The following is a 25,756-nucleotide window of genomic DNA, read 5'->3' as shown; positions in this document are numbered from 1 at the left end:
ATTTTCTTAGCTACTAGGGAGCCACCATAACATTTTAAATTGTATTATGAAATTTATATTTTAACTTCTGTGTTGTTTCTATCGCTTGCATCTTTGTTTAAATTTTGATCACCAATAAATTTATAGTGTTATTTTTATTTAAACTGTTTTTAGTTTTTATTCAAATCTTTCAAACCGCTTATGATTTATTGTTACAAATCTAAATAATAATACTGCATATATTGGTGCAATATATCAAATATATAAAATGTAACATCATAGAGTGGACATAAGGCATGATGTCTTATGACATTTCATTGAATTTTTACATGAGAAAACAAGTGTCACGGATTACCAAAACTGGTTAACAAGACATATGTCGCTGGAGGTGCAAGAATTTCTTACCTTTCTGTAGCCCCTAAGTTTTTCTTCAGTTTTGTTGGGGGCTTGTTTCTCAATTGATAGTTTTAGTGTTATGGTTTGAGGTTTATCGTGTAGTGTATGTTTTTTTTTTGTCCCAACATGGCATAAATTCATTTAAGATAAAAGGCATAAAAAGTAACGGCAGACGCGGGTTTTGTCAACATCATACAAATTTGTGCGGTTCGAATCAAAATAGCTGTAAGGCAAAATCAAATATATAGTTTAAGAACAAATTCAAAACGGAATTTAGAAGAAAAATAAAAACTAAGTGTTTCGCATAATTCTATATCGTTCGATTCCTTATTTTGTATTCCTACTAGATATGTTTTCTTTTAATTTATGTTTCACAGTTATTGTAACAATTTATTTATAGCACTAAGCACAAATCGCGATGATAGGAGGATATTGCACCATATAACATGGGATCCTATGCATTTTTTGAATAAAGAAAAAAGAAAATAGACATTGCATTATAGCATTTTGATTTTCAAATTGATAAAGGTATAAGAATGAGGATTTGCACATGACATTCATGTGTCTATATGTTTGATATAGGTCAGTCGACTCAACAACGCATTATACTCATACTAAAAGCTTCCAGTTTATACCTAGCCAGTGCGAATATCACGTTCTGAAAAGTTTTATTTTGAATTTATTGTACACATGTAATATTTATTGTCTAAACACATCATATCTATTTACTTTTTGTATAACAAATGAATGTTGCTATTTTGTTTTACTTTTAAAGATCTATGTCAATGTTATAGCCAAAAACTTTTATAAACTCTCTTGGAATCCGATTTACCATTAAAGTGGCAATCAATTATTCAACAAAATCACTTCCTTTGTGAAATTCATCGCAATCTGAATCTTCAGCATCGATAACCCCAACATTTCTTCCATTGCGAGGTTTTTCATTGGAACTGCTGCTATCAGAATCTTGACTTGTCTTTGATGGGACATACACTTTTTTCTTTATTTTTTCCTCCGGCCAGTGACGCATTTCGAATGCGTTAAGCACCCATCCATTATGTTCAGTGTGCAGATTATGACTCAAGTTGAGTTTACAAGGTTCTTTGCAATTTCCAAATTTGTATAATCCGCAAAAATGCAAGTGAGGACATTTCTTCACACCTAATCTGCAATGTCCTTGGGCAAAATAATATGTCTTGCAAATAGCAGGATAGCGACTATTTAAAACATTTTTTATGTGATTATCTTGTAAAGTATCCAGTTCAAGTTGCTTTTTAAGTTTTAAATTGTGTTCGTTTGTAAAATCATGAGCTAATGTACACTTTTTATATGTACAAGCGTTATTTCTAACTGACCGTCGACAAATGTGGAAATGCGTACAATTTGCTTCTTTACAAACCCCTGGTTCGTGAACATTATTATAATGGAAGCAAACGCTACTGTTCTCAAGATACGGCAAAATATAAACTAACTTGCTCATATCTTTGAAAATACGAAATTTCGAAGTATGCTTTTCAAACCACAAAGAGATATTGGCTTTTTCAGGAAAGAACTTGCACCGGATAAAAAACTTTTCAAAAGTGCAACCTCCACCAAATGTCGTGACGATATATTTAAAAATATCATTTGCATTGATTCCATGTATCTCGTATTGACAAATGACAGCAACTTGGCTCTGCACGTTCTCTGTACTTTCTTGAGATTGCTGTTGCGTTTCCTTTTGAACGTTAACATCTGAAAAGTATCAAATCAATTCTTTATGAAATGTTTCGGTAAAATCATTATAAATATATATATAAATTCATAAGACATCTTTTAAAATGTACGTGCTATTTATATATCTAAATACGATACCTCATATCATAACCAGAATAAGATATATATCTAACTACATAAGATATCTTATAAAGTATTAAAATATATATGTTATTTAATTCATAAGATATCGCAACAAGTTTATAAGATATCAAAATGGAATAACGGTATGACATATACATTATTAACAACTGACAACTCATTTAGTGATTATTCAATTCATAAATCAGAGATTTTGAGAATAACAAAAAATCTCAGGTAAAAGTATGCCAATTTTCAATCGAGATGGCCACGGAGGTCCGTGTATATTTGCGTCCATTCGTATTTCATTTTGAAATATCAAAAACAAAAAACAAAAAACGAGAGTGTTTTCATTTTTCGTTTTTGATTTCTCAAAAACCAAAACGAAAAACAAAAGTGTTTTCATTTTTCGTTTTTGATTTCTCTAAAACCAAAACGGAAAACGAAAGTGTTTTCATTTTTTGTTTTTGATTTCTCTAAAACCAAAATGAAAATCTAAAGTGTTTCCGTTTTTCGTTTTTGATTTCACTAAACAAGAATTTTGTATTTAATTTTAATCATTTCTCGTTTTATAATGTACAATGTTTTCCTTTCTTGTTTCACAGTCATTGATAGTAAATAATGCCAATGTAAACACCCCGGTGTTCTTTCAACATAATGTAGACAAAATAGACCGCCTGACTTATGAATTGAACTACGGTGATAAATGAATCAAAGCCTTTCAAATTACCTTGTTTATATCTTTAATAAAAAATAAATTATTATATTTAAATATTAAACGAATCATAAACTTAAATTGTACAATATAATATTATATAAAGATGGTACAAATAAATAGATTGATTACAACATCACAGTAACAAGGGAGGTTACTACTTTTTAAAACTTATAAGAAAACTACCCCGGTCGTTAAAGTGTACATGCACAGTCACTGTGGTTATCAGATCTTTAATCGAAGATAATGTCGACGGATGCAAAAGACTTTATCAACTCATCTGAACAATAAGGGTGCGTGATCTTTACTTTTAAATTTAGAAAGGTTGATATCAGATGATTAGAATTCATGACCAAGGTCCATTATACGAACATTCAGGACGATAATGTGTTTTGCTTGATCAATTGATTGAAAAACAAATTTCCGCAATTTCACAATTCAAACCGGGATTAGCATTCAATCATTTTGCCATTCGGAGCCTACTCGGTAATGATTAGTTTTGCTTATTTTTTGAAAGCTATATGGTGACCTTAACTAGAGCCTGGGTGTGGATAGGGGTTTACGGAATAGAGAATAGTGGGCAAAAAATATGAATAATAGAGACAATGGACCAAGAAATAAAAAAAAAATTAGAATAATGAGGTGTTAAAATATAAAGAGAACAGAATAATTGGCAAAAAGTATAAAGAAATAAAGAATAGAGAAAAATGGCATGAAACACTGATTAAAGAATAGAGAAAACCGGCATAGAATATCAAAGAATACAGAAATGAAGAACCCCGTATCCAGACCATCATCATAGTTGCCTAAACCAACGTTATTTTTTCTCCGGTGGATTGTTATTGGTTATCACACGTTTTCTTTTTATTTCTATGCCTATCAATTAAGACGTGAGCTTTCATAATTTGCCAGCTTACTACATTATAAAAAAAGACTAAGCCGAACATCACTCTGGATTTTTTCTCAAGTGGACCTCAGCTACCTACCCTACCACACCATTACCGAAATGTTAATAAAAAAAAATCCACGGCAATACTAGGTGCAAAGGGAAGTTGGGTAGCTGAGGTCTACTTGAGAAAAAATCCAGAGTGATGTTCGGCTTAGTCTTTTTTTTAATGTAATAAGCTGGCAAACTATGAAAGTTCATGTCTTAATTGATAGGCATAGAAATAAAAAGAAAACGTATGAAAACCAATAACATTCTACCGGAGACAAAATAACGTTGGTTTAGGCAACTAGTATGATGGTCTTGATGCGTATTTCTTCATTTCTATATTCTTTGATATTCTATTTCATTTTTCTCTATTCTTTAATCAGTGTTTCAGGCCATTTTTTTCTATTCTTTATCATGTTTATTTCTTTATACTTTTTGCCAATTATTCTATTCTTTTTATATTTTAACGCCTCATTATTCTATTTTTTTTTATTTCTTGGTCCATTGTCTCTATTATTTATATTTTTTGCCCACTATTCTCTATTCCGTACACCCAGGCTCTAGTTAAGGTCACCATATAGCTTTCAAAAATAAGCAAGATTAATACCGAGTAGGCTCCGAATGGCAAAATGATTGAATGCTAATCCCGGTTTGAATTGTGAAATTGCGGAAATTTGTTTTTCAATCAATTGATCAAGGAAAACACATTATCGTCCTGAATGTTCGTATAATAGACCTAGGTTATGAATTCTAATCATCTGAGATCAACCGTTCAAAATTTAAAAGTAAAGATCACGCACCCTTATTGTTCAGATTGATAAAGTCTTTTGCATCCGTCGACATTATCTTCGAATAAAGATCTGATAACCACAGTGACTGTGCATGTACACTTTAACGACCGGGGTAGTTTTCTTATAAGTTTTAAAAAGTAGTAACCTCCCTTGTTAATGTGATGTTGTAATCAATCTATTTATTTGTACCATCTTTATATAATATTATATTGTACAATTTAAATTTATGATTCGTTTAATATTTAAGTATAATAATTTATTTTTTATTAAAGATATAAACAAGGTAATTTGAAAGGCTTTGATTCATTTATCACCGTAGTTCAATTCATAAGTCAGGCGGTCTATTTTGTCTACATTATGTTGAAAGAACACCGGGGTGTTTACATTGGCATTATTTACTATCAATGACTGTGAAACAAGAAAGGAAAACATTTTACATTATAAAACGAGAAATAATCAAAATTAAATACAAAATTCTTGTTTAGTGAAATCAAAAACGAAAAACGGAAACACTTTGGGTTTTCATTTTGGTTTTAGAGAAATCAAAAACAAAAAAAATGAAAACACTTTCGTTTTCCGTTTTGGTTTTAGAGAAATCAAAAACGTAAAATGAAAACACTTTCGTTTTCCGTTTTGGTTTTAGAGAAATCAAAAACGAAAAATGAAAACACTTTTGTTTTTCGTTTTGGTTTTTGAGAAATCAAAAACGAAAAATGAAAACACTCTCGTTTTTGTTTTTTGTTTTTGATATTTCAAAATGAAAAACGAATGGACGCAAATATACACGGACCCACGGAGAACTCCGTTCTTGTTTGCATTGACAATTAAGGTCGTCCGTGTACATTCACGCCAACCATTTTTCATTTTAAGATGAAAAATAGATTTTACAAATTGTTCTGCAACTTTTAAAGGTAGGTGGTTTGAAAAATGTAACAAAAATCTATTGAAGTCACTTTCGAAAAACCATTTTCTCTATGAGATTTGAAAATTGTTATTTTCATGAAATTATATTTTTGATTTCACGAAGATATTGAAGCAAATATCAATAAGTTTGTGTTAAAAATGATTTTGCTGACCTTTAGCATTTTTCAATTTCACTTACAATATTGAAAAATGAAAAATGCTCTAACGTGGAGCATTTTTTCAATTCAACTAACAATAATGAAAAATGCTCCAACGTGGAGCATTTTTCAATTTGACGTTTGATATTGAAAAATGAAAATGTTCCAATTTTTCATTTTTCATTTTGCTGTGCAATATTCAAATTTGAAAAATTTTCACTATTTAAATGTCTAATAATGAGAATGAAATGTAATTTGTTTCAATATAGGCGTTTTATATGTTTAAATTGTTGACACTTTTTATTAAATGTTTTACTATTTCCGTTTTCTTTTTTCTTGTTTTAAGCGCAATATCTTGAAGATCCTTTTAAGGTGTGTGTGTGTGTGTGTGAACTATGTGTGGTATCAACAAATTCCGAACAAGAATGGTACACTGACAAGTACGATAATGACCACAAAAAATCATTCTTTCGTTTTATCTATATATCTAGCTGTCTTTGTAGCTACATGTTTATATCTATCTTTCGATCTATCAATCTGTCATTCATTGTTTCTATCTATCTGTCTATCTATCTGACTTTTGTTTATCTTTGTCTTTTCTTTCTTTGAATTGTCGGGGTTGAAATCTTTAATTTAGTTCTCTCGAAGTGAAGAAGTCACTTGTTCACATACATGTACATGTTGTAAGAATGGAAGAACTTTTAGACCATCGATGTTTGATTCAACAAATGATACTTGACGGAAGAACACACCAATACATTTCTCAACACTTGACTTCTTTAGGAATCAAGCATGTATCAGCGCGAACAATAAGCCGTTTTTGTTCTAAAAATGGAATTACTAGGCGATGCGGAGAAGACGAAGGAGCATTAAACCATATCGTGGCTGAATGTGTAAAGCATGTTAGAAAAGAAGGGAAAATATTAGAATATAAGATATTGTCCATGTTAGTTTCTGTACATGTTCAAGGAGGAGGGTTCGCGGGTGGAGTGGGGTGGGGAGGGATGGGTGTAGATGTTATATTATACTGATCACTGCGCTAGTATTTGTTTTCAAATTTGTATTTTTCTGCATTGTACAGCATTTTCTAATTTTGAATCTGTTTAATGCAAACTTGTTTTTCCCAAGCTTATAATATCACAACTCTCTGTCACAGAATATCAAATAAGCATCATCCTATAAAAGAAAATATGAAAGTAACTTGCATGCATGTATGTGTGGTAAATGTATATTTCGAAGGATGAATGACTTCTTATTTTTGTTTTTACCGAAAAAAAAATGTAGCAAAGAATATATCATAATTATGTGAATAGTATTTCAACAAACATAAAACAGTTCCCATGAAGTTCTGTTTTATGTACATTCTATTACCTTTTATTCAATATGATTTTACATCTTTAATGAGGGGCCTGATGGGTTATTTTCGTTCTTCGTGATCGGCGCATTTTCGCTATCGTGATCCGTTTTTCTACAGATTTTTTTTTTATATTTTCGTGATCCGTGATCATGGAAATTTATTTTCTGTGAATCGTGTTTGACAAAAAAATCAACTCGTGAATCGTGATGAGACCCCCCCCCCCCCCCAATCAGGCCCCTCTTTAATATGTGAAAGCAAAACGAGTATTATAGGACAAATATGTCGACACAAAAAATGGGTCTCAGTCGGTGACAATTTTCTTTTGAAATAAAAAAAAAAGTAAAAAAAAAAAAAAAACAACAGATTGACACAGATCGACACAAACGTATTCCGAACCATATACATCATGTACATGGAACATATACTAGTAGTTACATTTAAAATATGATGTGCGCATAGTGTGTGTTATTTTCAGGTTGGACCCACATACGGTCTGAAAATGATGACAGGCCATTTATCAAGCAAAGGAATCAACGTGTCTGAGGCTAGAGTTGGTAAAGCATCGGATCCAGAACTTTTCATAAAGGAGGGAGGGGGCACTGACTGACCTAAGGGAGGCCGCTCCAGTCATGCTTCAGTGATTCCCTATATAATCAACCAAATTTTCCCCACAAAAGGAGGGCGCCCCCGCCCCCCAGACCCCCCCCCCCCCCCAGCCCCCCCCCCCCTGGATCCGCATATGTGCAGGTATAGGAAATAATTCATTTCACAATTATATGCTTGGTTTTGTTACTTAAGTTTGTGATGATTCAAACCTCTTGTTCCTTCTTCTCTGATGGTTAAGTGATGAAACCCCGGCGTTCATATCACTCTCCAAATCACACAATATTTTTAAGATGTAACATGTAAACCAATACAATACAATACAATACAATACAATACAATACAATACAATACAATACAAAGTTTTTTTATTGCTAATTATGACGCCCAATAATTTTAGCAGTGCAATTAAGATCAATTTCATACAAGTGATTACATATTGATTACATTGATTATTTAAAAATTAAACAAAATCAAGTCTTTTTCACCAGAATAATTTCTACAGGAATAATATACATGATATATATTGTTTTACAATATAATATACTAGTAGATGGACAAACTACCGGTGACTAAACTGTATCTAGAATTAAATTTCTCTCTTTGAATAAAGTACACAATAATAAACTTACTTTTTTAATCATACATTATCCTCAGATGACATTAACCATAGTAATAATGATTTATTTGGGGGCTTTAAAAGTTATTTATATATTCAGATCTTTTATTTTCTAAAACTGGACACTGAAGAAGAAAAGAATTTCATCTTCAACTTCAGTGATGCATAATTTACATAATCTATCCTCTACTCGAAGCCCCTGATTTCAGATTTATTGATTTTTTTGTTTTACTTCCTCATTTATTCCTTTTAAATTGAAATATGAATGCTACCTTTTATAGTTTTATTAGGACATTCATCTACATGTAGGTCACCAACGGAAATACATAGTGTTTCAACTTCTGCAATGATGACAGCGTATTATGCACATCGCCGACGCTTTCACAAAGCCAAGAAGTAAGGGACGACATCAAAAGTTCAATGTAGGATAAAAAACTTAATTCACATAGTTTTTTCACTGACACCCCCCCCCCCCCCCCCCCCTCCCGTTTTCTTAACTTAATTTGGGAAAAATGATTGTAAAATATGGATATATGTAAAATCGATTTTGGATAAACAAAACTCGCAGCAATTTTACACCCCCTCCCCCTCTCCCACCCCAAACTATTTGATTGAAGTTTTTCATCCTACATTCCTTCTGCTTTCGTGACGGTTACCATGATCGGTCATAGATTTTGCGTTTTATTCGGGACATAAAACATCTCTTTTGAATAGCCTTAATTTTTGTTTGCTAGTCAAAAGAAAGGTAAATAAAAAGTTGATATTTTAAAATAGATAAATCTTTTGTCATTGTACAAGTTTCGTGTGTGTGTGTGTGTGTGTGTGTGTGTGTGTGTGTGTGTGTAAAAATCGTCTTCTAGTGAGTCATGTCGCTTTCTTCTTATATATCATTATCTTAGTATCGTTCTTTACTACTCCTAAATGGCATGACAGGGACTTGAACCCTACAAACATTCTAAAACAGTAACTTTCTTTTTCTGTACCTGTCTACTAGTATCCCAAGCTATTCATTTGTATGAATGTATTACAGTTGTGGTTCTTATTCAATTTGCTGTCAGTCATAACTTATTTTTTCATCGTTTTATTAAAATCTTGACCGTGTTTTTTCCCGTTTCTCTTATTGTTTCGATTTTTAGGTTTCCTATAATAATGATGATAACAGACTAAAAGTTATAATTTAGTTTATTTCGCTTCCTCTACCTAGTATTTGTTTAGCAACCAACAATCAATCAAATCAGCTCTTAACTATTTGTAACAAACGTATATACCCGACCGCCACTCGGCTAACCGAGAGATTGGTCGGTTAATCTATATTGAGTATGCGGCTATATCGGCGGTTGGTCTGTTAATTGGGTTGGCTAAAGTCTGTTAATCAGGTGTTATCGAGAAAATACTTGCAAGTTCAGTATGTTTCATTGTATAACTTTTTAAATATATTTTTTATCATAAAAAGTATTCATGTCTGACAAAACAATTCAATGTACTGAATCCAGTGGTGTAATTATTTTTTTTCTAGCTTCGATAAACAATCAATAAAATGAAAAGGCGGGTTACTCATCAATAAATTTATACACATTTAACACACAAAATGTACACAAAATGACAACTTGGCTGAATTTACTTGCATGCAATATTTTGAACATCGAAAAAAGACAGGCATTACGTTTGTTAACCATATTAATATCATTGTGTGAAAAATCTACACGAAAATCTGTATTTTGGTGATATTAATCAATTTTTATTAAAAACCTGGTCTGTTAATGGGTCGGATGTATAAAACCCGGTCTGTTATTTGGTCTGTTAAGAGTTATGAATGGCAATGAAAATATAATTTGATTGCTTTATGGGGAGTTATCGGATCAAATGGGTAGGCTCAAGACGAGTGGCTAAAATATACGGAAACAACACATGAACAATGCAACATAAATTTAGACAATGGAAATTGGAAATTGATAAAAATGGTTTCAAAAAGTGTAATATTAAAGTAATATTAATTTCATTCAATAATGGTCGCATATATCATGTGAATTCTGTTTCGTTGTTATGAATGACACCAACTTGTCATCTACATTGGTAACCAGTATATACATCATTTTTATAGTTCGTTCTTATGTTGTACTGTTACATGTATACCACTGTCCCAGGTTAGGGGAGGGTTGGGATCCCGCTAACATGTTTAGCCCCGCCACATTATGTATGTATGTGCCTGTCCCAAGTCAGGAGCCTGTAAATCAGTGGTTGTCGTTTGTTTATGTGTTACATATTTGTTTTTCGTTCTTTTTTTTTATATATAAATAAGTCCGTTAGTTTTCTCGTTTGAATTGTTTTACATTGTCATTTCGGTGCCTTTTATAGCAGACTATGCGGTATGGGCTTTGCTCATTGTTGAAGGCCGTACGGTGACCTATTGTTGTTAATTTCTGTGTCATTTTGGTCTCTTGTGGAGAGTTGTCTCATTGGCAATCATACCACATCTGCTTTTTTATATCAGAGATAAACGTCGTAATGTAACTAAACATCAGTAAGTAAAATATATTGGGATGCTAAAATATAAAGAATAGAGAAAGAATAATGAGAAAAATAAATAAAATGTAGAGAAAAGTGACATAACAATTTAAAGAATACAGAAATAAACAACACCCCCAATCCGGACCCTCATGGTATACACGAGAATCTGAATGGAGACGCAGAATATAGAAGAATAGATAAGGACAGTAGAGAGTGATGCATTGCTAAAAAAGAGAGAAAAATAACAATTGTTTAAGAATACAGACATGAAACACCTCTTTTTACTATTTAGACCCTCCAAGATGATTGTTAAAACAATTTTGCCATTTATTCCACATCTCCTTATTTTTAAATTAATAGTATAGACAACGATATCTATATAGATGCTTTGCAATTTTTTTACTGTATATCACTTTATGTTATTTGAGACTGGAGTCCGATAAACATTGGCCTCCTGTCAACCGCTGAATCTGATAGCTCAGTAAATATTGTTAAGTGCAAACAAAACAAAATTTCAGGGGGAGGGGGTGGATGAAACAATAACGGATTGCGATGTACTCAAATTGATGACAAATGCTAGAATTTTACAAGCGCACAACTGCAGTTCTCCTCTGCACTTATGTAGAAAGGAACTAAACGGAATAAAATGAATTAAAACTTAAGATAATCAAATGTAGCTGCATTCGCTTCTTTCCATTTACTTCTTTAGAATGTTTTGTAAACAACATATGATTAAGTAATAGAACAAAAGAACCAATTGGATGATGCTGCGAATTAGGTTTTAACGTCCAGTGGCAAATATCATGTCCATATGAGAACGACAACACGTTATATGTACCCGGTGTTGTATAAGACAGACACTTTCAGTCGGATTTTTGAACGTGCTTCTTTGAACAGACACAAAAATTAAGGCTGATTGAAAACGTAAATAATAAATTCATGCATATTCCAGCGGCCAATCCATATCACGCTATATTGCAGTGACACACCTTTCAATAAAATGCAAAGAAAGTCAAAATAAAAATGCTCTTACTACAAGGATACTGTTGCACCGTATTGTCATTTTTTTTTACTCAAGTACATCTCATTCTTAACTTTTTTAATGGGAAATTATAAAGGTACCAAAACTATTGTCGTGACTAAATAACTCTTAACTGACACAATTTTAATTGTCCAACCCATTAACAGACTTTATTCCCCTAATAGTCACTAAAACGTGGTATTACTCACGTTATATTACAATAATAAAATATTTACTAATGTCAATTTATTTTCTAGAACCAAAGTACTATTTTGTGTCCTTTAAATGATATCTAAAATTGTTTTTTTCGCCTTTTATTAAAACAATTGCTATGCGTATAAGCATAAATACCACATACTTGCGCGACGCCTTTTAGCTTTACTGAAGTTTGCGCAGACTATGAAATGTTTTTACAGGTGGAAAATGTTCTATGATAGATATCATTTTGTCAGACACTTTTCTTTTTTTTATTTGGTTCTTATATTATGCCAAAAATCTGTATATTTAACAGAGTTGAACATTTAAATTGTGCGTTTTACTCTTAACAGACGTATAACCGACCCGATTAACAGACCAACCGCCCATATAGCCGCATACTCAATAAAGATTAACCGACCAATCTCTCGGTTAGCCGAGTGTCGGCCGTGATATAATGGTCCTTTTTTATAATTATTATTTCTCTGCAGGGAACGATGTTTTGGAATATTGTTTCATATCATTTTGTAATACGCTTACGGAAATATAATTGTGCAAGGTTTAACTTAATGTAAATGGCAGAAAGTTCATATACTTGGTAGCATAGCAGTCATTACTCTCCTTTTTATGTGACAATATTTAAGAGTTATGGAACTTTAACCACTGTAGGGTAAAATCAACTGCTTCATACTAATTGCTTTCCCTTGAATTATAAATAAAAATCAAACTTTCCTTTCTGTTGTCAGAATAGGAAAGAGAATTGGACAAAGAGACAACAACCCGACCAAAAAGCAAAAACAGCCCAAGGCCACTAGTGGGTCTTCAATACAGCGAGAAAATCCGGAAGTCGTGCTCCAGTTGGACCCTTTACACAAATGTGTACTAGTTCATCGAAAAAAGACGTCACATTAAATTCCGAAACATATTAATAAACGTAAATAAAAAAAATATATACAAAACGAACTAAGGCTACCAGCTTCTTCTTTTTTATTCTATTATAGTACTTAACTTATTTATAAGTAGTTTGTGCAAGCGAATGTACTTCCAGTGTGACTTTCAAAAATAACTTGATAGTTGCTTAAGGTATATCATACTTTTCAAACGATTCGGAAGTTGACATAATGTATGTATAGAGACACCTGTCTTCTATTGAATACAATATAAGTGCTTCGCAAGAGACTTTTGGTTATGTGTTTATTTGGGTTGTTATTTCGCTGCCGTGTAAGCGACATCTTTTTCTGTTCATTTCAGTATATATCAAATCGTCGTGTTGCGATGTAATAGATAAAAGGTATGAAGAGAATTATAAAGCCATAGTTTTAATAGAGATTCTGCTGAGAATACTAACTTACAGAAAAAAATTGACAAAAAAATTAACTGTCGATACATTTGATACATAATTGATTTATAATCGTAACAGGTGTCGATAATAAAATTACAGTATTTTTTTTGGTCAAAATCCATTGCAATTGTACTGACTGATTTTGTAGGCACAGACACATGATGGTTTATAGGTTGTTATTCGCTTTAAACTAACTATCACAAACTTCGAGCTCGCTTGTATCTGTACTATGTGTTTAGCCTTTTTTATAACTTGTTTTTCTTGGTTTTTATACGCCAGTCTAAGACGGGAAATATTATGGTATACCGTTGTCCGTCCGTCCGTCCGTCCGTCCGTCGTCCACACTTCGGACAATTAATAAAAAACGCTTTCACCAACTTTTATGAAACTTTGTTGAATTGTTTATATCTATTGACGTAAGCTCCCTTTCGATTTTTATAAATTTCAAAATTTTCGTTTCCATGTTATGACATTTTATACTTAAAAAAAGGGGGATTTTCCAGTTTTAGGACAATAATTCAAAAATGCTTCCATCAACTTAAATGAAACTTTGGTGAATTGTTTATATCTATTGACGTATGTTCCCTTTCGATTTTTATAAATTTCAGATTTTACGTTTCCGTGTCATGAAATTTTATACTTAAAAAAGGGGGGATTTTCCAGTTTTCGGACAATCACTCATAAACACTTTCACAAAATTTTATGAAACTTTGGTGAATTGTTTATATCTGTTGACTTAAGCTACCTTTCAATTTTTATGAATTTCAGATTTTACGTTTTTCAGTTATGAATTTTTATATTGAAAAAAGGGGAATTTTTCCAGTTTTTGGACAATTATTTATAACTCAAAAACACTTTTACCAACTTTTATGAAACTTTTACATTTTTGGAGTTATGCAGTCTTATTCATAAAAAAAATGAGGCTTTTTTTCAGTTTTTCGGATAATAAATAAAAAATGCTTTAAGCAGTTTATGATGAAACTATGGTGACTAGTTTATATCTATTAAACTAAGTACCCTTTTGTTTTTTATAATTATTTCTGATTTGATGTTGTACAGTTGTGGAATTTTTTCTTCTTACGCTAATCACGTTTTCATAACGACAATACATGCACGATTTATCCGATTGCAACACGATCTTAACACGCTTCTTCTGCGATTATAGAACGCTCTTACATCGATCAGTCTACGACCTTTCCACTTTCATACCGTGATCTAACTACGCTCTCGTCAATAACGTCAACATCATGTTCCATATAAATACTGTTCCATTTAATTCCTTCTAATTGTCATTAATACGTAGAATTCTCGAAAACAACACAGGTATACCACCAAAATCTACCAGAACTAGTGGGCATGATGGTAGGAATAGAGGTAGAATCAGAGGAGCCTCTGATACGAATACTGATCCAGTAGACATGTCGGATCAACTAATCTAAACTGAGTCACAACGCGTTGGCTGATCCATCGAGATCAAATGACGATATTTTATTGAACAATAGAGGAAATGGTATAGATGTGTCAAGCATGGTTGTGCTCATCAGACTTTGACCAAATTTCATGGTTCCGGCCGTGGTCAAAGTTAAGTTTTTGATATTTGGTCTTTTTTTTCTAACACTATATGTAATATGTCACCTTTATTTGGTGTATGGAAATATTTTATGATGTGCATGTCAGTCTGGCAGGTTTTATTTGGCCTTGACCTCATTTTCACTGTTCATTGCTCAGTGTTCAGTTTATTAGTTTTGGTCTGATTTTCTTGAACTATAAGCAATAGGTTAACTATATTTGCTGTATGGAAGAATTGTTAGCTGTACTATTCTGCCTGCCATGGTTCAGATCATTGACCTTAATTTTATGGTTCATTAGTCAGTGTTTAGTTTTCTCGGTTAAGTCTGTTTCTTAGAAACTATTAGCAATAGGTCAACTATACTTAGTGATTTATTGTATGGTGTACATTATGTAATAGTTGTAGTTAAGCTTTATATTTAAGACTATCAACATAGAGGGTGGGCAGGACCTTTTTCGGGACGTCGGGATCGGGTGTTTTTAAGCTCGGGATTTCGGGATTGAGCCTTTCGGGATCCGGGATTTCTTTTTTTCAAATTCCAGGGTGTCGGGATTTAATTTTTCATACGCCCGTCAAAATTTTGACGGGACGTATTATGGTATACAAATGTCCAGCGTCCGTCTGTCCGTTCGTCCGTCTGTCCGTTCGTCCGTCCGTCCGTCTGTCCGTCTGTCCGGCGTAAACACGTCGCACCGTAACTTGAGAACGACTCATCCAAATTTCATGAAACTTAATACAGTTGTTCCTTATGATGGTCAAACGATCTGTATACTTTTTGGTGAAAATAAGATTAAAACTTTTTGAGTTACAGGACTTTGTAACTAAAACAGGGGTGTGTTTTTTTTTCAAATGTCGCGCCGTATCTCAAAAGCGATTTATGATACTTGCTTAAAACTTCACACACTTCTTAGTTATATTTATCTGAAGTTCTGTATAATTTTTGGTGATGATTCAAAATTTCATTTTTGAGTTATTGAGTATTTTGTAAAAAAGGGGGATGGGGTTTTTAACATGTCTCGCCATATCTCAAAATCAATTTATGATTATTGCTTATAAACTTTACACACTTATTAGTTATATTAATCTTAAGATCTGTATACTTTTCGGTTTTTATTCAAAATTTTATTTTAGGAATATTGAGTTTTTTGTAAAAAAAAAAGGGGGGGGCTATCACATGTCACGCTGTATCTCCAAAACAATTTATGATTATTGCTTAAGACTTTACACACTTCTTAGTTATATTTATCTTAAGATCTGTATACTTTTTGGTGATGATTCAAAATTTTGGTTTAGAGTTATTATTGAGTTTTTTGTTAAAAAAGGTGGGTTTTCATATGTCACGCTGTATCTCGGAAACTATTTATGATTATTGCACACAAGACGAAGGGCGTATCATGCGCTCATGGCGCAGCTGTTTATTTTTTAATTCGGAACCTCGGGATTTCATGTTTTTAAGCCCGGGATCTCGGGATCAGGACCCATCCGACCCCCCTCAACATAATATCAATGATAAGTAAAGAAGGCGAGACATTTCAGCGTGCGCACTCTTGTCGTAATTTGAGAAATTTTAAATGATTTGATTAAAAATTTATCGATATTGCCTCTTTGTTGATACTATTATATTTTTTGTAGCTCGTCCGCTCCCATTTTATATTCGTTATGTAAACAGAAACTCACAATGGTTTTGTTTTTTTAACAGGGATCACGAAACTTTAATCCTGTTCCATATCAGGCTGATAATTTTGGGCATACAATTCATCTTGATCAAAATGAATCTTGCAAGTAGCCCTCGAAGTGGGATATAGAGAGGGGGTGATGTTGAGGTTACAAAAAGGGGATGTTGGATATAGGATTATAAAAATTGGGGTTATGAAATCAAGGGGACAACAAAGGTGGGATCTGGAGAAAAAAAAGAGAAATTTAGGAAAAGGCGCACACCGAGTCACTCCGACCTCATTCATGAAATAAAATTCCATCTGTAATGTCGGAATAAGATTTAAGTGTTGTTCAGACATAATAATTTTGTACCTTCTATTTTTTTAAACAGACAATATCCTTTTCTAAAATTGACAATGGAAATGGGGTATGTTTCAAAGAGACAACAACCCAACTATAGAACAGACAACAGCAGAAGGTCACCAATAGGTCACCAATAGGTCACCCATAGGTCTTCAATGCAGCGAGAAACTCCCACACCCGGAGGCGTCCTTCAGCTTGCCCCTAAACAAATATATATATACTAGTTCAGTGATAATGGACGTCATACTAAACAAATTAAACACAAAAAAACTAAAATTAAAAATAATACAAGACTAATAAAGGCCAGAGGCTCCTGCCTTGGGACAGGCGCAAACATACGGCGGGGTTAAACATGTTTTTTGAGATCTCAACCCTCCCCCTATACCTCTAGCCAATGTAGAAAAGTAAACGCATAATAATACGCACAGTAAAATTCAGTTCAAGAGAAGTCCGAGTCCGATGTCAGAAGAGGTAACAAAAGAAAATAAACAAAATGGCATTGATACATAAATAACAACAGACTACTAGCAGTTACTGACATGCCAGCTCCAGACCTCAATTAAACTGATTGAAAGATTATGTCTTCATCATAGGAATATCAGGCAACTCCCGGTAAGGGTTCAGTATTATACAATCATAGAATATTTAAGAGAAGAACATAACCCGTGTCATGCCAACAACTGGTTTTAAAATAAATGTGTTTAATTCCGATGTAAAGACCCTTTAAGTGAATCAATATTAACGCCAAAATATGCAATCTTTAATGACCTGACAACAGTATCGTAACTATATCCCTTCTTAATAAGTCTGTTTAAAGGTTTTGTTATCTTCTAATGTTCTATGTTGTCGTTTGTAGATGTGGTTCATAAGTGTTTCTCATTCTGTATATAGATTAGACCGTTTTTTTTCCCGTTTGAATAGTTTTACACTAGTCATTTTGGGGACACCTTATAACTTACTGTTCGGTGTGAACCAAGACTCTGTGTTGAAGACCGTACTTTGACCTATAATGGTTTTCATTTTAAAAATTGTGACTTAGAAGGCGAGCTGTCTCATTGGCACTCATACCACATCTTCTTATATCTAGAGAAACGTAAACTAGCTTCACATTTGAATAAAATTGAGAATGGAAATGGGGAATGTGTCAAAGAGACAACAACCCGACCATAGAACAGACAACAGCAGAAGGTCACCAACAGATCTTCAATGCAGCGAGAAATTCCCGCACCCGGAGGCGTACTTCAGCTGGCCCCTAAACAAATATATATACTAGTTCAGTGATAATGAACGCCATACTAAACTCCAAATTGTACACAAGAAACTAAAATTAAAAATAATACAAGACTAACAAAGGCTAGAGGCTCCTGACTTGGGACAGGCGCAAAAATGCGGCGGGGTTAAACATGTTTATGAGATCTCAACCCTCCCCCTATACCTCTAGCCAATGTAGAAAAGTAAACGCATAACAATACGCACATTAAAATTCAGTTCAAGAGAAGTCCGAGTCTGATGTCAGAAGATGTAACCAAAGAAAATAAACAAAATGACAATAATACATAAATAACAACAGACTACTAGCAGTTAACTGACATGCCAGCTCCAGACTTCAATTAAACTGATTGAAAGATTATGTCTTCATCATATGAATATCAGGCACAATCCTTCCCGTTAGGGGTTTAGTATCATACCATCATAACATATATGAGAAGAACATAACCCGTGTCATGCCAACAACTGGTTTTTAAATAAATGTGTTTAGTGCCGATGCAAAGACCCTATAAATGAATCAATATTAACGCCAAAATATGCAATCTTTAATGACCTGACAACAGTATCGTAACTATATCCCTTCTTAATAAGTCTGTTTAAAGGTTTTGTTAGCTTCAGAGGTGAATACTGACATTTTTGTGCTTTATAAAGAATATTTCCATAAAAAATTGGATGTGAAATACCTGAACGTATAAGAAGTCTGCATGTTGAGCTATATTTACGAATGATGTCCTTATACCGATGATAAAATTTAGTAAATGTTTTGACTAGTTTGTGATATCGAAAACCCTAGTGTAATAATTTTTCAGTAATACATAAATTTCTCTCGTTAAAATCTAAAACATTGTTACATACACGAGCGAATCGTACAAGTTGAGATATATAAACACCGTAAGATGGTGACAAGGGAACGTCGTTCATTTTTAACTGAAATGCCACCTCACATTCATTCCAAATAATAGAAAATCTGTCTCAAAATGAACAAAGTAATCAGCAATATCAGTTTTGACAACATCAAACCTATTATGACTATACATTTACCAAATAAACCATACTATAAAAATAAAAGACCACAGGAACAGTTATACACCTAAATCTTCAAAACTTGTCTCCTGAAGACAGTCGCGTCTAATTCCACCAAGCACTGACTAAATGTCTGCTTCATTCCTGATTAGTTTTCCCAAAATAATGTATTTCAGTTAAAAACAGAAAAAATGCTGTAAAATTCAACATCCAACTCGCGGGACCAAAATGTAGCATGAGTAATTTTGATTGAGATTCGGAGATGTGGACCCCAGCTTGTTCTAGTTGTAAACAGAGACGATGGATGCCAAATGTTAAAGCACTATTGGTATCTAAATAGCCAAGTAAATAAAAACCAAAAACAGTGAAAATTATATCATTTTATCTAGTTAAGAAATGGAGCAATAAGCCGTATTTAGATGGAATATGGCATATTCACCAACCTTATACAGGGAGACTGGGAAAAGAACAGCTTTCCTATGTGTTGTTTTTATCTTTACACCTTTTCTAGGTTGTCACCGAGGGTATCACCAAACCCGTAGCCAGTGCATGAAAGTACGAAATTTTATGTTAATAAAATTTCCTGTTTCAATATTTTTTTATTTACTTTACATTCAGGTCAACTCTCTCGGCTTCGGGTAAATTATTTAGTCGTTGAGGGCTTAGGGCACATTGTTATTGCTTTCAACTATGCATATTCCTTTGGATAGCTACCACAAATACGTGTTTTTAAGAGCAGACATAGTTATGCTTTGATCTATATACAGGCATATTGCTCAGATCTTATATTCAATGTACATTAACTTTTAAAAGAAGTTTACAAATGTCTTGCAACGATACAAATACTAAACTTGAGAGTAAAAATAAATATCTTTATCAATGAATTCAACATACCAATATCTATTTGATTTAACAGATATATAGAGAATATTTAGTTAACCTGAATGTAAATAACAAAATAGGGAAATATAAAATTCATGGTTTTAAACAAGGGAAATAACAATTGCATAATAATCCTGCGCCACATCAAGTAGTTTTGCTGGTGCGTTGTTGTTCTATCTTTTCGGGGTAAGGTAATACATGTGTATATACGGGTTCACACATACACATATGTGTATTATATTTAAAGCATAAAAAAACAAAACTTCTAAAGTGTTAACAATGAATGAAAAAATAATTTGATTATCTATTTTTCAATATCTTTGATAAATTTGAAAAATGAAAAATGCTCCACACAAAAACATTTTCATTTTTGAGAAAATTTTCTAAAGACGAAAATTCAACCAATACGGGACATTTTTCATTTTTCAATTTTAAAGGCAAATTGAAAAATGCTCCACGTTCGAGCATTTTTCATTTTTCAATTTTTTAAGGCAAATTGAAAAATGCTTAAGGTTAGCAATTTCAATATTTTGTTCTTTAGAAGGAAATTGAAATTTGTTTTTTTCTAAAACAATCAGATTCGAATGTTTTAATGTATTCAAACTGTTGATAAGATGAAATATTTTAAAGACAAACTTATTATTACTTTTTATATTATCCTCATGAAATCAAATAATGTAATCTCATGAAAATTACAAATTTCAAATGTCATAACGAAAATGATTTTTCAGAAGTGACTTCAACAGATTTTTGTTACATTTATCAAACCAATTAGCTTTAATATTTGTAGCGTATTTTGCAAAATCTATTTTTTCAGCTTAAAATGAAAAATGTTTGGCGTAAATATACACGGTCTTAAGGTACTTGCAATACCAATATGTGACTTACTTTTTGTCTTTTGAGAAGGAAACATAACCACAGAAGCTGATGTAACGTCTTCTTTTAGATTCTCACATTCCATCGATGTTTGTGTTCCTTGGCTTTGAGCAGTCTTTTTCATTTTAGAATTACCTGAACCTGTAATATAGTTACAGTATAAATAATAAATGCGCCGAAACAAGTGACAGCTCTACGACAGATCCATCCATTGGATTAACAGTAAAGGTGATACACGACTGAAAACACATATTATATTCTTAATTACTATAAATATCAGCACAACCATGTTGAATCTGCAAATTTGCGGAAGCAAATATTTGTTTTTCCCTGGCCGGGATTCGAACTCATTCATTGGGATACATGTTTCGTGACAATCCGCTTACACTGTGTCCAGTGCCCCAGACCACTCGGTCACCTATACTGAACTAAGAATTCAGCTTTCGGTGGCCTTGTGTTACCTTTCCTCGTCAGTAGAATCTAGAGTTGTAACACAGTACATGATATATTAGGCATGAAGATGGAATTGGTTGCAGATTAGCGTAAATGATCGTAAGATGCAGTCACAGAAATAATTAGTTGATGTATATATATATATATATATATATATATGTATTTATATATAATTCGTCTAAATAACAGCCCAATAATGTTAGATCTGTAAATTTGCGTTAGCAAATGTTTTGTTCTTCACTCGCCGGGATTCGAACTATTGCTAATGAGATATCGTGGCACCAAATCGCCTTGCACTGTGCCCGACGCGATAGACCACTCGACCACCTAGGCTCTAATATATATATACATCCGTAATTAAAGACGGTTGATATATATGCATTCCTGTCCTGGTATTACATACGTTAAATCTAACACAGTTAAAACAATAACTAGTGTTATAGTACATAACATTCAGCTCAGACAGGATATGGTGTCCAAGATTAAGGGCACATTTAAAGATGGGTTAAAAAAAGAAGCGAAATTCTAACATGCAATTGACGGCATTTTTAATTATCTGTGAAAACAAAGAGTACTTGAAATAAAAATTAAACAAAAATACATATAGATATTTTTTGCCTGATATTATTATTCTAAGTTAAAAAAACAAACCCACATATATTTGAAATATTCAATATGAATGCTCAACCTACTTTATAATAAATCATTTGACGTTACGGAATAATTGTGTCACAGATGACCATTGATATGTTTTATTTTGTTTAAACCAAAGCATTTCCTTTCTCCGGTTTATGATTCATCAACGAATACCATTAATTGCCGTTTTTTTACGTGAAACTTAGCAACACAAACTCCACACGTTGATCAATTCCCATCTTTACATTTAATGCTAACTCCCAACAGTTCCAGCCCCGATCCGCATACTACTCTATCTACACTGATGGAGTAAAGGAAAATAGTTCAGGAACGGAAACGATCACTGTACGGAGTTTGCCTCTAGTGTGGAGTAGCATACAGGTTGGAGCTGTAACTCAAGTGAGTTGGCTAGTGACGTTGCTAGTGGACCAGCAACTGCTTGCTCTTCATGGGCATTCTCGTTCATTGTAGATTTTGATGGGATGAGATTCGTATTGCTTAATCCTTTAATAATAAATCATCTTTGTTGTTTGATTTTTTAGCATTTTCGTTTTTGGTGGTGTTTATCATTCTCTGACTTTTACCAAATAGCTCATTGAATATTAACGTATCTATACATAATTGACCTTTCAAATTTAGTGTTTGAGTGTTCTAGGTGAAGGTAATTAAGGAAAGTTTATGGCGTCTCGGACTGATCAAGTTTATAAAGATATTTTTTTGCATCACAGTAATATAATATTATTAAAGCAAGGAAAAAAACAGGTATAGGTAGTCTGGTCTGGTATGGTTGTTACGATTCTGACAAGAACTGGAAATGACTGTTGTATTTTACAATTTAGTGTATGCTACTCCTCATCGTAAGATACCAAGACCTTGTTGATATATATTCCGTATCAACGTCGCAAATAATACATGATGGTCTTGAAGTATAGATTCTAGGTACGTTGTTTTTCATCTTAATTACGTGTTATAGTGTTCTTTTATTTGTATTTGTAAATCATTAACGTTTACTGTTTAGTCTATATTTGGTAATATCCTTTTCGCGTGGCTTGGTACTTATGCATCCCGACAATGTGTTGGTGTACTGTGGTAATTTTTTGTATTCTTGTCCTTCATGTTTGCTTATGTGCTTTGTCTATATGCCATTTTGTTTTCTTTGTTGACAAATTTGTTTATTTTTATAAAGATTAAGATTATGATACCATGTTGGCTTCTGTACCCCGTATTTTGACATTTTTACCTATTATGTCTGTTGGTTTTGTTCACACATTGTCGTTAATATCATGAAATTTTATGCGACTGTCATACAAGTGAGAGGTTTAGCTAGCTATATATTAATCCACCATTTTCTACATAAGGAAATGCCTGTACCAAGTCAGGAATAAGACAGTTGTGTTTGAGCTATTGATTTCGCCATTTAAAAAGGAATTTCCAGTTTGATTTTTTCATTTTACTTATTAACTTCAAATAGCCATTTAAATGCCTATTGATCTTTTTTACGGAAACATATCGGTTGTTTAAAAAAAAGGTCGAATTTTAGTACATATCTGCTATTTTTTAAAATTCAGTTTTAATGTAAAATGCAGTTATAAATGTTTAAACAAAAGTTTGTATGATTTACGAGTCAAAACATCAATAATAAATACGGTATAGATCTATTATTATATTATTAAATATATTTAAGTAATATGTTTGCGTAATTTATATGCGTACCATATCAATGTCACACCTTTCAAATATTCTGTGTACTGTTTTCTAACTGCCTTGAAATTTGCAAAGCAAACTATTTTAGAACGTGTATGATGACTCTAACGGTTTCTTTAATTATCATATGTATCATTTTTTTCTACAAATTAAATTCAATCGGCGAACATAAAATGCAAGTCTATCCTGTTACCGCTCCTAGATCAACTGTTAAATTGTTATTTAAACTAATTTAAATCTTGTAACGCATTTATCTCGGCAGTTTAGCACACACAAATGCAAAACTGCTATCGGTAACATGGTTGACAGGATAGAACTTAATATGGTGATATATTGTTAATGGACGTTCCTGTGACCAAAAACAAAACAAAAAACGCTAAACAATATGCAGGGAAACAACTTGATGTTGGGATTTATTAGAAAGAGAAAAAATACTGAAATTATGAATTGCTAGTGGGTATTTTCATAATCTTTGAAAACCAATTTTAAAAGGTATTTTTCAGTACACCATGGAAAATTTACAAGCAATCTCTCAAATCTCAGAGTGAAAATTCATAGAAGTTTTGTTATTGAAAACCATCTTATTGGCAATAAAAAAACAAACTTTAGATTTTATCCAGACCTTTTCCAAACAATTGAAAATTACTTTTGAACATGGTAACAGGAGAGACAAATATTGCACCACCTATTAATTAAATGTTTCAATATTTTCTTGTATGACATGAGTGAGATTGCTTATTTCTATATTTCTATATGTTGTTCAAAAAGTATTGTTTGATATTATTTACTTATCAAGAGGCGGTTTAAACTAGTGATTTGTTCCAGAAGAAATATGCATTCAATATGGAAACAGGAATGTCTTTATACTATTGTAATATACATTTCTAATTTTGTAGATTTTTTGTGATGTATATTAGATTGAATATGATGCATGCATCCAAACACAATTTTTACACTCAACGTTTCATTGAATGATTTGTCTTACAGATGTATTATCAAAGTAAGAATAGAGAAAAATGTTTAAGCACAAATACGATATTTAGATAAAAATAATCAACCTGCCCCATTCCAGAATATCAAATGGTCGTCCTCTAATTATTTTGTTCATTAATTTTTTGAGTGCTTTATTTTTTGAGGCGTTGCCTAAAAGATCACACTTCTAACAAACATTTATTTTCCTTACCGCAAGTGATTAGATTTATATTTCGAACGCATGTGTTGTATATCAGACCCATCTTCAAACTAAAAACACCAATGCTTTAAGGCAAGAAATAACTCTCAGGAAAACCGTCTATTTTCTGAAATGACAAGCAATTTCCTATTCGTTCGTGTAATATAGAAAACAGCTACAAATTTCTTTTTTGGATAAAGAAAATCTGTTGACTAAGCGACAATTTTTATTATTTAATGACGAAAAATGTCTTTATTATTCTTTGCACCTATCCTTTCAGTGTAATGCTAACAATATCTTACCCATTTTGAAGTTATTATCCCTATTCCGCTAATCAAAGAAGAAATATGCATACAATGTGGAACGTGAATAGGAATTTCCAGAACTAGTATAGTCGTATTGTAAAATGATGGTTATGTTTGTAGTTTCCTTGGATATGATCGTCTTTTTTACCTTATTAACGAGTATTTAAAGGTAACTTATTTTGACATCGATTTTTCGGAAATTGTTGAAATGCGACACTTGTTTAATTATCTAGGCTCTGTTCAAAGATCGATTGCATTTGAAAAAGATATTTTTAAATGATTGTAATATGTTTAAAGGAATGAAATAATATGTATAGTTCGGCTCTATTAAGGTGATACAATGGATGCATAACAAGAGATTAGTGTCTTTTTTAATTACTAACACTTATGCGTTGTGCCATAGCTTTAAGGTGTAATTATGACATTTCATAGCTAACAAAACCACAGTTCTTTTCTTATATTAGACCCTAGGTTTTTAAAGCTACGAGTGA

General features: G+C 32.5%; 1 protein-coding gene across 2 annotated transcripts; it reads right to left on the bottom strand.

Moving 5' to 3' along the window:
* Positions 1 to 1,026: 1,026 nt before the first annotated feature.
* LOC127720286 (uncharacterized) lies at positions 1,027 to 25,491 on the bottom strand. Of its 2 annotated transcripts, XM_052226800.1 has the most exons (4): positions 25,263 to 25,491; positions 24,973 to 25,087; positions 21,009 to 21,137; positions 1,027 to 2,109 (listed from the first exon to the last, which is right to left on the bottom strand). In XM_052226800.1, the coding sequence occupies exons 2-4, from the start codon at positions 25,022 to 25,024 to the stop codon at positions 1,226 to 1,228; spliced, it is 1,065 nt and encodes a 354-aa protein (XP_052082760.1). In that variant the 5' UTR covers positions 25,025 to 25,087; positions 25,263 to 25,491; the 3' UTR covers positions 1,027 to 1,225. The 2 variants fall into 2 exon arrangements, with proteins under 2 accessions (XP_052082760.1, XP_052082761.1); XM_052226801.1 differs by lacking the exon at positions 24,973 to 25,087.
* Positions 25,492 to 25,756: the final 265 nt, after the last annotated feature.

Source organism: Mytilus californianus, unplaced genomic scaffold (genome assembly GCF_021869535.1).
Source record: "Mytilus californianus isolate M0D057914Y unplaced genomic scaffold, xbMytCali1.0.p SCAF_11, whole genome shotgun sequence".
Classification (NCBI taxonomy): Eukaryota; Metazoa; Mollusca; class Bivalvia; order Mytilida; family Mytilidae; genus Mytilus; species Mytilus californianus.
This window is presented reverse-complemented; position numbering and strand designations above follow the sequence as displayed.